This window comes from Lentinula edodes (assembly GCF_021015755.1).
Source record: "Lentinula edodes strain Le(Bin) 0899 ss11 chromosome Unknown C8R40scaffold_35, whole genome shotgun sequence".
NCBI lineage: Eukaryota > Fungi > Basidiomycota > Agaricomycetes > Agaricales > Omphalotaceae > Lentinula > Lentinula edodes.
Window position 1 is genome coordinate 83,220 of NW_025764341.1, and position 14,236 is coordinate 97,455.

A 14,236-nucleotide genomic window follows, 5' to 3' on the forward strand; every position below is an offset into this window, starting at 1 on the left:
CACTTCTGCATACATTCACAGAATGATTTAAAACAAATACTTAACCTGGACAACAAATTTCTTCTGGAAATATTTCAACCCCCCTAGTCATGTCCACTCCCACTCCACTCGCATCTTTTCTTGGTGGTTTTGGCCTTGCTCTTCCGGTACACTCGCTATTAGTCTTGAACGGAAGTGTATTCGGGATATCCGGCTTCGTACACCGTGCAGTGCGCGGAAACAAGGAGGGGCTAATAGCAACTGCCGGATTAATCATTGGAGGAATAATTATTGGCACGATTGAAGGACGAGGACCAGAAACAAGTTTTTCGCCTTTGCCGAGTTTATTACTCTCTGGATTCTTAGTTGGACTGGGAACGAAGGTATTTCTGACGAATGGATTTTGATAAGCTCTCTCATCATACAACTCGATAGTTATCGAATGGATGCACGTCTGGGTGCGCGATAAACGCGTCTTGATATCTCGAACCCTTCTCTCATGCTGGTGATTAGACATATGCTTGCAGGACTGTCGCGTTTTTCAAAACGGTGCGCAAATTCTCTCTGCTCTAAACATCATATTCCGACTAGCTCTAAGCACAGGTCTATTGCTGCTACTGCGACTTTCTTCTGTACCGCGGTAGCTACAACCAAATTGCAACATAGTCCAACAATTATACCCGCTAATCCGCCCGACTACAACATGAATACTGCAGACAAAACCTTGCTTATCGCTCAAACTGTCCCTCTAATAGCTTCTGCTTTACTGTATGCTTATGTTCGTCTTCGCTTACACGCGGCAGATCTTTGTGCTCATATATGCACAGGCGTCAATGTCATCACACAACCCAGACACCTCTTCAAATTCGGGACAGCATGAGTCTTTATCTGTCGTCCGTCTTGTAGCTCTCCTGTCTACTGCTGTCGATTTTGCTCTGGCATTGCGATTGTCCAACCTTACTGACCCGAAGAAAGTGACAGCTTTCCTACTTTTACCTTTTCACCCAGCTTTCGACCCTTCACTGGCATTTCTTGCCATCGGAGCCATACCAATAGGTGCAGCTCTGTATCACTTTTTCCGTGGACCAGAAAAACCGGTTTTGGGAGGTCCATGGGCTATACCCAAGTCTGGGAATGTCGATACGAAACTCTTGCTAGGATCTGTTTTGTTTGGTATCGGCTGGGGAGCATCTGGACTTTGTCGTACGTTCCGTCACGGTGCATCTCCCACCCGTATGTACCTGACTATCCTATTTCTTCAGCTGGGCCGGTTGTTATTAATTTGGGACGCGCGTTGGCAACTGGAAGCCAACTCACTAGTTGGCTCTCCTGGTCGCTTTCTTTTATCGCGGGCGGCCTTTGTGTCAATTGAGTGTTCGCACCATTGGCTTAACTTTATGTTTTATGTATGATTCATGCGAAAGTGGTTGGAAATTGGACCATGTCAGTGTATTGTGTAGCTTACTGTACAACAGCTGTACAATAAATTTCTAGACATCAGCTATGTAGTGTTCATTACACTGGACCAAATTAATTGACGAACGATAATGATACATAACAAAGTTAACATAAAACATACAAAAAACATACGTACGTACAATGAAGTCCTTACGATACAACTGCAAGTGACGAAGTGACAACAGCTGGGGGTTTTGAAGCCTTGGACCGTCCCCATTTGACAGCCACCCGCTCTCCATCAATCTCGAGCCCGTTGGCCCAGGCTCCCGCAGCACATTCGCAAGTATTTCTCTCCTTGAAATTAATAAAGGCGCATCTAAAGGTAGCAACATATTAAGTGTATAAGTTGGAATCAGAAGACCTTGAGCATACCGCGACTTGGCAACATGCACCACTGATTTAAGCTCTGCAGGTTGCACTGTTGGTAATGACTTTAACACTTGAGTGCGGATGGAAAGTTCGGTAGAATCAGGAGAGAGCGAGGTTAGGAACAAGGAGGTCTAGGCAGGCGGACTATCAGTTGAACGGCGGTCATTGAAAATGTTTTCATACGTACAATGGATGGATCTTCTGGAGGTTTGAGCCCTTGACTCTCAGCATGTGCTCCCATGATTTTCCTGGCTACAGGATCATTACGACCATGGTAGCGGTCTTGTATATTCTGATGAGAAAGTTCATTGTCGACAGGTTTCTCATGTCGATAAGGACACTCTGAGCCACGAGCGCATTCGCCTTTTACAAAGAATGAGCATATTTTTGGGCGATTGCGTTTATAATATGGGTCTGTCCGAGCCAGTTGTTTAAGCATTTCTTTGCCCGCCGACTGAGCTTTTCCGGTATCCAATCCAGATTTGTTGCCTTCGAGCTGAAGAAGGATAAGCGGCGGATCTCTGGAATATTACGCACGGACACACACCTTCCCCTCCATATTCTGAGCATAATATTCTCTATTAATATCGCTTGTCGGAGCTTCGTTCACAAAACCCAGCGCAGTATCCCGAACTTGCGTCGGTAGGCCATATTCCAGGTCAAGGAGACATGTTTGACAGACATTCTTGATCTTTGCGCAAGTCTGACAAATTACAGTGGTTTTGAAACGCATGCCCGAACCTGGATTCCAGCGGAAAACGGTAAACGGACGGGCACACGTACCACAAGAACGACCGAATTCCTGTTTGGACTGATATAAACATGTGAGTAGTCTGCTTAGCCCGGGTGTGTTCAAAGTGATTTTTACCATTCTAATGAAAGGATTATCACCCAAACCTAAACGATTATTGAGCAAATCAGTATTTTATTCAGCGGATAAAGATGTTTGGGCGTACATGTTTCGCATAAAATGGGAAATTCACTCTGCTCCCACCCAGCCTTATTGATGTCTAGTTTTGGAGGCATTGTGGACAAGCAAACAAGAGGTGAGAGAACGAGGATCAGGAAAACGATGTAGTAGAGGAGCAAAGAGCGCGTCTTACCTAATTGAGGATAGCATTACTAATGTTCTCCGTTCAGCCTTAGACTTTCAACTTCAAGTTTCAAGTCATGCAAACCGAAATTGACAAACTTGCGCCAGGTGGAGGGTCTCTCATGATAGCTTGGCAACTCAAGGGTAAACGAGCTCTCCTCGTTGGTGGGGGAGAAGTAGGCGCTTCACGTATCGGACACCTTCTCGGAGCAGACGCTCATATCACTCTCTTGTGTCCTGAAAAAGGCCTTCATCCTACTACCAAGGACTACATTGCAAAATACCCAAACCGCATCGCTTATTACGACCGGCGCTTCACTGGACCCGCCGAACTGCATAAGATGGATATAGTTCTGACAGCTATAGACAGTCCTGCTACTAGTAGAGAAATCGTTGACCTCTGTCGACAAGCCAAGATCCCTGTTAACGCTGCCGATATCCCAGAACTCTGCGACTTCTATTTTGGTGCTCATATCCGCGATGGGCCTTTGCAGATCATGATTTCTTCAAACGGAAACGGCCCTCGTATCTCCGCCCTGATGAAGGAGAAAGTACAAGCCAGTCTCGAGGGATACGAAGGCCTCGCTCTTTCAAAAATTGGCCAGCTTCGTGCAGAACTGAAGGAGCGTGTACCTGAGATAGGTGGTCCTCTTGGTCGAAAACGGATGAAGTGGATGTCGAAAATCTGCAACGAATGGCCCTTGATAGACTTTACGCTTCTTGACTCCGCGATGATTCAGAAGTTACTTGATGAAGGCTGGGAGAAGGATCGTGTTCCGACCTTTACAGAGGTCTGCTCGAAGCCAAGGCCTTTAGGTGTCGAGGACTCATCGAAAGGGCACCGCTTTGGATCCAACCTTTTGATTCCTATCGCCCACTTTGTTGCTGGTGCGGCCCTCATGGCTGCTGTGATATTGGCTCGTCGACGATAGCTTTTAGTCCGTAACTTATCTCAAATGGCTCTCTTTCTGGTTCATACGAAGCATTTCAATGCACTGGTATCGCAGTATGTATACATATAAGGTCATAACTGTACAATTATCACACAGGCAATCATGTATAAGATACTTTTCATTGGCAAGGGATGCTCAAGCAAGATCTCTGTTTGCGTTGACATGCCCAGTGCCATAACAGGAATAAAGAAGATCTGCAGAATTGGGATTTGTTGGGTCTTCTATGGAGACAATCTGAAAAGATGTGCCAAAGAAGTCCCGAACATCTCTGAGAAACTGTATACTGCAGAAACAGATGCGGTTAGGGGCAGTAAATGAATAAGCAGCGGTAGACGAACGTTCGAGGGGTTGGTTGGGACATTCGACAACGCCCAACATCTTCACTACCCAATACCATCAAAAGTAACACTAATGACTGGTGTTTCTGGTCAATACATCCCCCTTTGCTGATTTCCGATAGTAAAGCACGAGTTGCTTGTAACGCAATGTCTTCCGGGGCAACGCCAGGTTTTGATGTTGCCTCAGAGCAGAACAAAGCAGAGGTGGTAGATTCGGCCAAAAGACTGAGGGCATAGCCAGGGGATCTTTGAAATTTAGTTAATTTGAGAAGAGGAGACGTCTGAAAAACTCTAACTTTCCACTTTCCTCTCCCTTGTACACGTCCGAGTATATATATATGTCCGGAATATATCGATTCAGTATGGATCTCGCAGCCTCAATCATACGATTTGAGAACTGAGGATTTACACGAACGGCATGGCTGCAAAATGAAGCTCAAAATGGTGACATGTAAAGCGATCTTCTACTTACGCTATTCCTCTTATTCGTTTAATCTTTCCTGGTTCCACAAAGTTCAAGGTCTTGACTTGTTTTACAATAGGACAAAGAAGTTGGACTTCGCCTCCACCTCCAGGAGGTGCTCCCCGCTTCTTAATCTGCGAACGTATAAAGCATTATACTAGGCACAAACGAAATGCACGTACCCGAAGTTCCAATCCGTCAGAGATACCGAAAAGCTGCAGATGAGGCAGCGTCACTGTTCTCATCAAGTCTGCCTAGAATGTAAGCATCAGATAGGTGCTACAAAAAGTTTGGCGTTGCCTACCGAAAAGTCGTTGTCGTCAGTTGTTATTCCACGCAATGTCAACTGTACAGGCCGTTTTGCGAACGGAGCCAGCATGATGATCGGCTCAAGAAAGTATCCTACTGATCTTGAAAGAGGACAGTCATGGATTAAAGACCCGCCTGCAATGATTCCAGGTTTTAGTAGGATTGCAGTACCTGCATTCATTCATGAGATCTAGAAACTATACTTCGATGAATACGCACCTGTGGCAGATATTTCGATGACCGTCCCATTCGTAACCTTTTCCAGAAGTCTTAACAGACTGACCTCGAAATCTAGACAAGAGATATTGGATAAATTAAAAGCTTGGAATTCAAAAGAAAGTGCAGGGACCTCGAAGACCAGGATCCTTATCCTCTGAACGGATTTTGTCGATTCTGACAGACTTTCCACTAAGTATTGATAGAGCTAGACGATGCCGGAAGTACTTGTGGCCACTGTATTGTATTACAGACCCAGCAGCCATGGCGGAATGAAGAGAAATTATTTCAATTTGGGCGTTTAAACCTTTATGTACAGCACGAGATCGAATTGACGCCGGTTGAATCACGCTCTTACTTTCTTCACCTTCTACTTGTTAGAATTATTTCGCGCAAGATGGCTGATGTCCAAGAAAATGACTGGCAAGGAGATCAGATACTGGATGCCCTCGGGGCCTCGTACAGATGAAGATTTCATGGCCGGTGATGATGTACGCGTCTTACCTCTGCTCACTGGACAATATTGACCTTTGGTCAAAGACTTCCTGGGAAATCAGGCGAAAATCTTCGTCATTGGCTGCGAAATCCTCGCTCATCTGGCTTTGACTTTTGACTGGGTTCAAGTCATCGATTTGGACACCATCGGCATCGATAACTCAAATCGTCAGTTCCTATTCAGCCGAATACTTAGCGGCCCTGCCATCTAGACGCTCTCATTTGAACGGGTAGACCTAAAGACGTTGGCAAATCTAAGGCTATAGTGGCGGCAGAGTTCATCATGAATCGCGTACCAGGAGTTTTGGTCGCACCGTAAGTCTTCACCGCGCCTTTTGCGGGAGAGAAGAATGAGCAGACTGCCCCAGATATTTTGGAAAAATTCAGGACGAGAATGAGGCTATTATCACCAATTGAACCTACCTATCTGGACTCTCTTGAGGCTCGACGCTGGATCAATGCTACTCTAGTCAATCTCGTCGATCCCGAAAATCCTGAAAGTTTAAAGCCCCTTATTGATGGAAGGTATGCCTTTTGGGATAGTCTTGTTCAAAGAAGCCGATCCAAGCTTGCAGGATATAAGGGCCAAGCCCGTGTCATTCTTCCAACTATCACGTCCTGTTATGAATGCTCTCTTGACATGCTGAACAACCCGACCGCTTTCCCCATCTGCACAATCGCTAATATGCCACGACTACCTGAACATTGCATTGAATGGGCTTTAGTCCTGCAATGGCCTCGAGTGCATGGAGGTAATACATTGCTACGTAGTAGCGGTTCTGCCTAATAACTGATCGTACACAGACAAGAAGATGGACACCGACAATCCCGACGACATTAGCTGGCTATATGCTGTTGCATCGGTGCAAGCAAAGGAATTTAAGATCGAGGGTGTTACTTGGTCACTGACCCAGGGTGTCGTAAAAAACATCATTCCCGCTATTGCTTCAACGAATGCTATCATTGCTAGTACGCTTCTGTCGCTTTTCCTCTAACCAGGGCTCACATTAAGCAAACACTCTGAGTATCTTCTCGAAAAAAAGTACCATATATATGCATTGATTTTGATACAGTTACTCATACACGAAAGGTTAAACAAAGAACATCTTGTGGTTATTGGTAAAAGGACCCCAAGATCGCTGTATAAACAGAGCGGTATAAGCGCCCGCTCTCATCCCCACTTATCCTCTGAGAAGACGGCTGCCTTGTCTCGGATAATTGGACGGCCTCGCAACGCTCCTTCAGACCTCCATACTGTGGACCGGTTGTAAACTTTGTAATGTCTACCTCCATTGCACCGAAACGCCCAGCCTCCCCTTTAGAGGATGATCGTCTTACCAAGGCAGCTCGACCGTCAAGCTAGGAACTTTCAAACACGAGAAAAGCAGACCGGCAGATTACCTACTCTGAGTGGCAGACTTTGAAGTCCTCGATAGATCCTGGACGGCGACCAAGATCAGTGACTTGTTGGCTCTGTTCGATACCGATATCAGTCAGTATTGCAACTTCTCACTGCTTCTACGTCGCACTTACATTGTAATCAAAGGTTATCTCGATATAGAAGTAGCTCGGCCGGGATACACGCCATCAACTGACTATGATCAGGGTATGATTTTTTGTCTTTCCTACAGTAGTGCCTCCTTGTCATATCGCACCAGTCACTTGGGCATGGAAGCAGGGCTATCTCGGCGACTACGATAAGTTGCTCCTCCAAAATATGGATTCTTCTCGGTCCCCAGGAGATTATGGAAATGTAGCTGCGATTGTACAGTCTTCTGGGTATGGAAAATCGAGGACGGTCGACGAGATTGCTAAACAAGTGTTCACAATCCCAATGAATGTTCGAAACCCAATTGATACTTCATGTGCGTACGCTGCGTTCATCTACAAGGCGCTCGATACTTACTCCCCGACAGTTGGAGCTTATCCTCCGCCCGATCTAGAATTGCATGAATTCTTAGCCAACTCAGGACTTCTCGTCTCTCGGACAAACGCTTTTGCTTTTGTTATGCATCTCGGCGAAACGGTCATAAAATTTGTCAAACAAATGATCAAAGACGTGTATGATGTCCCACTTGAAGATGTTGGACGATCCTGGTGGCTGGAATTCGGCCGTCCCTTACCCATTCAGACTTTGCAACCAAATGGCGGGAGTACTTGCTCAAGGACATCCCACCCCAGTACCCTCTCATTGAGGGTACCGGTGCTCTCGTTGACTCGATTTATGAAGCGCAGCAGGGCAAGGTCAGAGACCTGATGTATAACATGGCGATTCTGAAGTTTAAGAGCAGAGCACGGCACAAAGCTCCTGCAGGCGCTTAACCTACTATCTGTGGCCATCTCTAACTTCTGTTTGAAGCCCGTCGAACTTAATGATGCCGGCCTCGAGAATCCCTATATGGAACTTGCAGAAATAATACCACCCCGTTTTGCATTGGATTTGTTGCCTAAACCCTCAATGAATCCTTTTCTGATCTTCTTCTACATCGACGAGGCTCATACTCTGACCATATCAAAGGGACGCCCATCTCCCTTCATTAATCTGCGTTCTGCTCTCTCTCGCCTTAATTCTCTGGCCTTTGCGCTATTTCTTTCCACAAATTCACAGGTTGATGAACTAGCTGAACCTGATTCGACCTGTTTCAGAAATGAGCTCTACACGACAGCTAGCGCTTTTAGACTCGCTTCTGGGCGTATTCGTTCATCCTCGCCAGACCCAAGCCAAATCGCACCACCTCGAGATGATTCAACATCACATGAGGACTGTTTTCACCATTTCCGAAAACCGCCAAATAATCCGATCTGGTTATCCCTCGGAACCCATTTTGTCCTCGACTGCCTTGAGCGTTGTCTGTCGAATTGACCACAAGTACAGATGTGATGCTCTCGCAGAGATCTTGTCCACGTCTAACTCACCTTTGGCTCCCGATCCTGGGCATAGAGGAGAGCAAGCGGCTACGATCATCTTGTTGCGTGCTTATGCAGCTGCTGTAGAGGAAATGTTTTCGACCTTTGCTACTAGTCAAAGCGGGTCTTTTCACTATTGCAAAGCCGTGCCGTTGCTGAAGTTTCTGAAACACCTTTTCAAATTCCATAGCGTATTTGTTGAAAGTCGACCGGATAATCATCTGGAGGGACAACCCTTCGAACAAGCATTCAAGGATTATACAGTTCGCTTCAACCATTTTGTTCGTGCAGAAAACTCTAGCGTCATGACCGCGGAAGCGGCTTTTGTGATGTATCTTCGTTGTGCTGTTGTAATGGGGTCTGCACACAACAAAGATTTTGACATCATGATTCCCGCTGTGTATTCAAAGGCGAACAATCCATTGGACTCCAAGAAGGTCACTGCCATTCTAGTCTCTTTGAAGCGGATCCCACTTTCAGGAAAAGTCATTACTCATCCTATCGACGAGCGAGTCATTCCCTTCTTCCGACCATTCGGGACGAAAAGCACTGCTAAGCGCTTGTCCATTAGTTTGACAATTCCTTACATATCACTTGCCATGAACCTTGCAGCTTCATACTCTAAACCACACAATACTCAGGAGAAGGAGAAGACGAGGGAGAACGGTGAACAGATGAAGCATGGACGTGGAACATCAGTCTTGCGGAGATCAAGGCAGGAGTCTCCCTCATCCGACGGAGTTCTCGATCGGCCCCTCGGGAACACCCCCGCTACTGTATCTTTGCTTATGGAATATCTGTCTACAGCAATTTGGATGTTGATCAGTACAGGTCATTGCTGCAGGTCACTGATTTCTTTGCTGACCATCCGCGCCAACACACAATAAAGGAGGTGTATGCCATGAAACCGGTTTGGACTGCCGGGTTCAGTTTCGGTTTTGTGAATATGAAAGAGAGCTTCCTAACTGCGGGGATTGAGAACGAATGTATAATTGATGGGGTTCATGCTCAGGTTGATGAAACAGACGACGAAACAGACGAGCATGAAGTAGCGGACAAATGAAGTAGGGAAACGGCCCCTAGGTTTCTTGCATTGCGCCGACATGTATCAACCAACGAAAGTACCGTTTCGTATTCGATGTTTTAATGGGACTCTGTTCTCAATGTTGTAAATTATGCCTGGCCTGTTCATATATTTCCAGCAATTTTCGTAGTTAACGAAAAAACAATAACGGTTTTTGAGCACTGAGATATTCCTATATATTTCTCACTTCGAATAGATCCTTGTTCAAAACGAATGTAGCATTTCAGTTTGCCTATTCCGTTCTCTCTATGTAACGAATGCAGCGCGAATAGTATGTTGGCGTGAACGGCAATTTCGGCGATTCCGTGGGAACTGAATATTTGGCCCACACTCCGCCGGTTCAATTACGCTGACTGTTCCTCCTACTTCTTCACCTTCTTCCTGCTATCTGTCCTGTTACTTCGCGCAAGATGGTCGATGTTCAAGAAAATGACTGGGAAGGACGCTACGACCACATAGATCAGATACTCGATGCCCCGGGCCCTCGTACAGATGAAGGTTTCATGGCCGGTGATGGTGTACGCGTCTTGCCTCCGCTCACTAGACGATGTTGACCTCTGCACATCTAGGTCAAAGACTTCTTGAGAAATCAAGCTAAGATTCTCGTTATTGGGGCCGGTGGACTTGGCTGCGAAATCCTCGCCAATCTGGCTTTGACTGGGTTCAAGGACATTCATGTCATCGATATGGACACCATCGACATCAGTAACTTAAATCGTCAATTCCTATTCAGGTAAATACTGAGCGGCCTTGCCATCTAGACGCGCTCATCTGAACGGGTAGACCTAAAGACGTTGGCAAATCCAAGGCTATAGTGGCGGCAGAGTTCATCATGAATCGCGTACCAGGAGTTTTGGTTACACCGTGAGTATTTATCGCGCCTTTTGCGACGGAGAATAATGAGCGGTCTGCCCCAGATATTTTGGCAAAATTCAGGACAAAGATGACGACTATTATCTCCAATTCAACCTAGTTATCTGTGGTCTGGACTCTGTTGAGGCTCGACGCTGGATCAATGCTACTCTAGTCAATCTCGTCGATCCCGAAAATCCTGAAAGCCTAAAGCCCCTTATTGATGGCGGGACTGAAGGTATGCCTTTTGGGATAATCTTTTTCAAAGAAGCCGATTCAAGCTTGCAGGATTTAAGGGCCAAGCCCGTGTCATTCTTCCAACTATCACGTCCTGTTATGAATGCTCTCTTGACATGCTGAACAAACTGACCGCTTTCCCCATCTGCACAATTGCTAACACGCCACGACTACCTGAACATTGCATTGAATGGGCTTCAGTCCTGGAATGGCCCCGAGTGCATGGAGGTAATACGTTGCTACGTAGTAGCGGTTCTGCCTAATAACTGATCGTACACAGACAAGAAGATGGACACCGACAATCCCGACGACATTAGCTGGCTATATGCTGTTGCATCAGCGCGAGCAAAGGAATTTAAGATCGAGGGTGTTACTTGGTCACTGACCCAGGGTGTCGTAAAAAACATCATTCCCGCTATTGCTTCAACGAATGCTATCATTGCTGGTACGCTTCTGTTGCTTTTCCTCTAACTAGAGCTCATAGCTTGCAACAGCATCCTGTTGTAACGAAGCCTTCAAAATCGCAACGAGTTCTGCTGCCTATCTAAACAACTACTTTATGTTGATTGGTGTAGAGGGCATATACTCTTATACATTCGAGCACGAAAAGAAGAGTAACTGTCCTGTTTGTGGAGGAGAGTCTTTATCTCTATCCATAAACCGTGAAATGATACTTGAAGAACTCATAGAATTATTGACTGAGAGACAAGACATGTAAGTCCCATGTAGCTTATTGTTTGAACAAGGTCTGATTGTGTTTTGTTCTGCGTAGTCAAATCAAGAATCCTTCGCTATCGGCACCTACCAAACAATTATATCTACGAGCACCACCGCAGCTAGCAGAGGCTACCCGTCCAAATCTGCTGAAGAAAGTGTCAGAACTTATCCCAGATGGTGGCGAAGTCACTGTAACTGCTGGCACTTTACCCTTTAGTCTTTCTCTCAATATTTCATTCATTTGAACCATTTGCTGTACTGCCTTTCAAATACAATGCTGCCCTTCGTGCTAATCAATTGATCAATCTTCTTGTATACATAATGTGAATGCAAAACGGTCATCGGTATATGACGAGAACTCTCCCATTGTGGTCTTCACCAACTCTTCTCAGCCAATCCTCTAGCAAAGGCCACCCTGCTTCGAACTTGACCGCCACCTCATCCGTATGGTGCTCCCCGTCAAGTAATTCCAGTAAATCTGTTGGATACGCAAGTGGCACTGGGGCTAATGCACTTTTTGCATTATAAGTCCTGGTGATTGGAGCTGAGGGGGACCTCTCCATTTGTGGTCGAGGTGCAGGATTTAGTGCAAGCCGAGGAATATTAGGAGAATTTGGAGGAACATGGGTCGCCGTCACGGGAGGTATAAGAGACTGCCGTCGAGAAACAACTAATCCAGAATCCATTCTAAGATTTTGCGCAAGGTTGTTTGAATTCTCCTTGGGAGTACTCGCCGTGGCTGTGATTCCAGGAATCACTGTAGACGTCGAAGGTGGATCAGGGGGATAATGAATCCACGCCGTTCGCGGGCTGGCAGGAGAACGAGTCAAGTTTTGATCTCGGTTTCGCACTGACTCGAGGATTCTCTCAGCAGCACTTGGTCGACGAGGTCTAGAGTATGCATTAGATTCAACGACGGATGTGGCGGTAGGGTTTATTTGACCACGCGGAGTGGGAGGAGCACTCGTAGCCTGGTCAGGGCTAAGGGATGTCGCCGCCACAGCCGTATGGGAGCTGCGTCCTCGCAGCAGATGCTGTCCTTGAGGGGAGCCTTCTGAGTTTTGGATGGGAAGTCCGAGTGACATGCCGGTCAGAGACCTTACTCGTGTTCGATTTGGACCAAAGGGAGTATTACCGTCACTGATAGGGGACTGAGTTATAGATTTTGAAGACTCTGGCAGAAAAATGGGATATCTATGCACTCTCCGCAAGAAACCTGTTTTTTCATATGTAAGACGAAGCAGTTTGAGGATTTCGGATATACCTTTGATAACGCCAAAACTGGTAAAGCGTCGAACATCGATCCCAAGCTCCTGGACTTTGTACTCCTCCAACCATTCGAGCACCGTTCGTCCTGGTTTCATTCGTGAATACAGATGTAAAAGCTTTGGCCAATCGGGAATTGGGAACCCTAGTAGTAAAGTCAGAAGGGGCTATCTGCTTACAAGCGAACGATAGAATTCACCAGGTTTCGTGGAATAAGGCCCGCATTCTTCCTTTACATGAGCTTCATCTGCTAGCCACTGAATGCTCTTTCGGAGAGTGTACATGTTCGAGTACTGAAAAATATCAATAGTCATGATAACTTGATAGTATCTGCCAGCCCCATAAGCAATAGAGCATGTGTAGTCAGTAGCTGACTTACAGGAGATGCGAGATGGCTTCACGAGTTAAACTAACATCACAATCTGCCAAATGAGCGATCCTACTGACGTGGTTGACACCTGCATCAAGACTATCTGAGAGGACTATTCATACATAAAGAACTTAAGTCTTCACCATCTATGTATCGACAAACCTGTAAGGCACCAAGCTTGAACGAAATCTCATCAAGAAAGGCACACATACCTTGGACATAGTCAGATCCCAATTATCCTCAATTCGTCTGACCAAATTGATGAGCGCAATTGGCACCATCCAGTCCTTCACCGCTGGAGGATTTGGGTAAAAGGGAAAAATTTTCAGCTCAATAGAGTTAAATTGGTCTATGGAAATCGACGTTTCAGAGTAGGAATTTAGGTCCTCGTATAGTTGCTCAATAATGGCATGAATTGCGACCTCGTTACCAGGTGTTGAGAGAAATTCCGACTCTTCCTAAGGCGAAGCGATGTAGGTACTAAGCATTATCAAAAGAAGGGAAAGAAGGGAAAATGCTCGCCTCACATGAAGCAAGCACTCGGCTTATCTTTCGTACGATAGGCTCATAGCAACTCAGATCTGCGGTCCGCTCGAACACAAAGCATAGGTTGAACCGAAAGAAGTTGCGTTGATACTTTCCTCTCAGCTGAGAGGGGAACCCCATAATACGGTGCCTTTTTGTGGCGCAGATAACCAGCCTACCGCAAAGCGCTGGTCCAGGAATCACAAGTTTCGAGACTTCCTCAAAATTGAACAACGGTGCCTGGTTATTCGATACTTTGCCTTGAGGTGAACTGAAGTTACGGGAATTTGGTCTGATTTCTGCAGGGGACACAACTGCGGACAAGCTTGAGTTTCTCGAAGAAGTAACGTGTAGCGGAGGCAGCGAAGACAATGGCGCAGATTCAGATGAGGGGGTTGGCGGAAGTGATGGAAAGGTGGAGCTTGGGGCAGGTTGCGGAACGGTGATAAGGCCCTCGGGAACTTGGCAGATAATTTTTGGACCAGCGACTAAATCAAACCCAGCGTAGAAGACTGACTGGATGCGAGGAAGAAAGGTCCCCATGAGCGCAAAGAGTTGGTGTACCTTGAAGTACGCCACTGAAGTTATTGAACGTGGGAAAAGCT

General features: G+C 46.2%; 8 protein-coding genes across 8 annotated transcripts; 5 read left to right on the plus strand and 3 right to left on the minus strand.

Annotated features, from left to right (window-relative positions):
• Positions 1–89: 89 nt before the first annotated feature.
• C8R40DRAFT_1205971 (uncharacterized protein) lies at positions 90–1,753 on the plus strand (the record flags this gene model as incomplete). Its single annotated transcript, XM_046233159.1, has 6 exons — positions 90–362; positions 415–437; positions 493–528; positions 583–814; positions 855–1,182; positions 1,242–1,753. The coding sequence occupies 6 exons, from the start codon at positions 90–92 to the stop codon at positions 1,349–1,351; spliced, it is 1,002 nt and encodes a 333-aa protein (XP_046082814.1). The 3' UTR covers positions 1,352–1,753.
• C8R40DRAFT_1053718 (uncharacterized protein) lies at positions 1,588–2,832 on the minus strand (the record flags this gene model as incomplete). Its single annotated transcript, XM_046224877.1, has 6 exons — positions 1,588–1,753; positions 1,810–1,937; positions 1,994–2,302; positions 2,354–2,617; positions 2,675–2,703; positions 2,763–2,832. 6 exons carry the CDS (start codon positions 2,830–2,832, stop codon positions 1,588–1,590), a joined length of 966 nt encoding a protein of 321 aa, XP_046082815.1.
• C8R40DRAFT_527776 (putative NAD(P)-binding-domain-containing protein) lies at positions 2,829–3,909 on the plus strand. Its single transcript, XM_046235345.1, has 2 exons — positions 2,829–2,852; positions 2,947–3,909. The coding sequence occupies exon 2, from the start codon at positions 2,977–2,979 to the stop codon at positions 3,829–3,831; it is 855 nt and encodes a 284-aa protein (XP_046082816.1). The 5' UTR covers positions 2,829–2,852; positions 2,947–2,976; the 3' UTR covers positions 3,832–3,909.
• Positions 3,910–3,987: 78 nt separating this feature from the next.
• Positions 3,988–5,444, minus strand: C8R40DRAFT_1053796 (RNA 3'-terminal phosphate cyclase/enolpyruvate transferase; the record flags this gene model as incomplete). The annotated part of the gene is made up of 8 exons (XM_046224887.1): positions 3,988–4,135; positions 4,191–4,436; positions 4,487–4,612; positions 4,663–4,787; positions 4,836–4,907; positions 4,958–5,133; positions 5,182–5,253; positions 5,312–5,444. The coding sequence occupies 8 exons, from the start codon at positions 5,442–5,444 to the stop codon at positions 3,988–3,990; spliced, it is 1,098 nt and encodes a 365-aa protein (XP_046082817.1).
• A 138-nt stretch (positions 5,445–5,582) lies between these two features.
• C8R40DRAFT_1072179 (uncharacterized protein) lies at positions 5,583–6,668 on the plus strand (the record flags this gene model as incomplete). Its single annotated transcript, XM_046226433.1, has 6 exons — positions 5,583–5,669; positions 5,736–5,841; positions 5,916–5,988; positions 6,061–6,198; positions 6,229–6,425; positions 6,478–6,668. 6 exons carry the CDS (start codon positions 5,583–5,585, stop codon positions 6,666–6,668), a joined length of 792 nt encoding a protein of 263 aa, XP_046082818.1.
• A 284-nt stretch (positions 6,669–6,952) lies between these two features.
• C8R40DRAFT_1267232 (uncharacterized protein) lies at positions 6,953–9,824 on the plus strand (the record flags this gene model as incomplete). Its single annotated transcript, XM_046233959.1, has 9 exons — positions 6,953–7,026; positions 7,110–7,165; positions 7,220–7,279; positions 7,332–7,538; positions 7,590–7,734; positions 7,755–7,931; positions 7,954–8,099; positions 8,320–9,356; positions 9,425–9,824. The coding sequence occupies 9 exons, from the start codon at positions 6,953–6,955 to the stop codon at positions 9,641–9,643; spliced, it is 2,121 nt and encodes a 706-aa protein (XP_046082819.1). The 3' UTR covers positions 9,644–9,824.
• Positions 9,825–10,074: 250 nt separating this feature from the next.
• On the plus strand, positions 10,075–11,715 carry C8R40DRAFT_1053850 (uncharacterized protein; the record flags this gene model as incomplete). The annotated part of the gene is made up of 8 exons (XM_046224890.1): positions 10,075–10,182; positions 10,234–10,397; positions 10,448–10,528; positions 10,582–10,754; positions 10,805–10,981; positions 11,034–11,198; positions 11,248–11,467; positions 11,526–11,715. The coding sequence occupies 8 exons, from the start codon at positions 10,075–10,077 to the stop codon at positions 11,713–11,715; spliced, it is 1,278 nt and encodes a 425-aa protein (XP_046082820.1).
• A 93-nt stretch (positions 11,716–11,808) lies between these two features.
• C8R40DRAFT_1162428 (nitrogen permease regulator 2-domain-containing protein) lies at positions 11,809–14,174 on the minus strand (the record flags this gene model as incomplete). The annotated part of the gene is made up of 7 exons (XM_046230239.1): positions 11,809–12,686; positions 12,735–12,881; positions 12,936–13,066; positions 13,116–13,194; positions 13,315–13,564; positions 13,629–13,956; positions 14,002–14,174. 7 exons carry the CDS (start codon positions 14,172–14,174, stop codon positions 11,809–11,811), a joined length of 1,986 nt encoding a protein of 661 aa, XP_046082821.1.
• Positions 14,175–14,236: the final 62 nt, after the last annotated feature.

Bases quoted from the DNA above. Each gene is read 5' to 3' on its own strand.
- C8R40DRAFT_527776 (XM_046235345.1), top strand. From the start codon at position 2,977: ATGCAAACCGAAATTGACAAACTTGCGCCAGGTGGAGGGTCTCTCATG.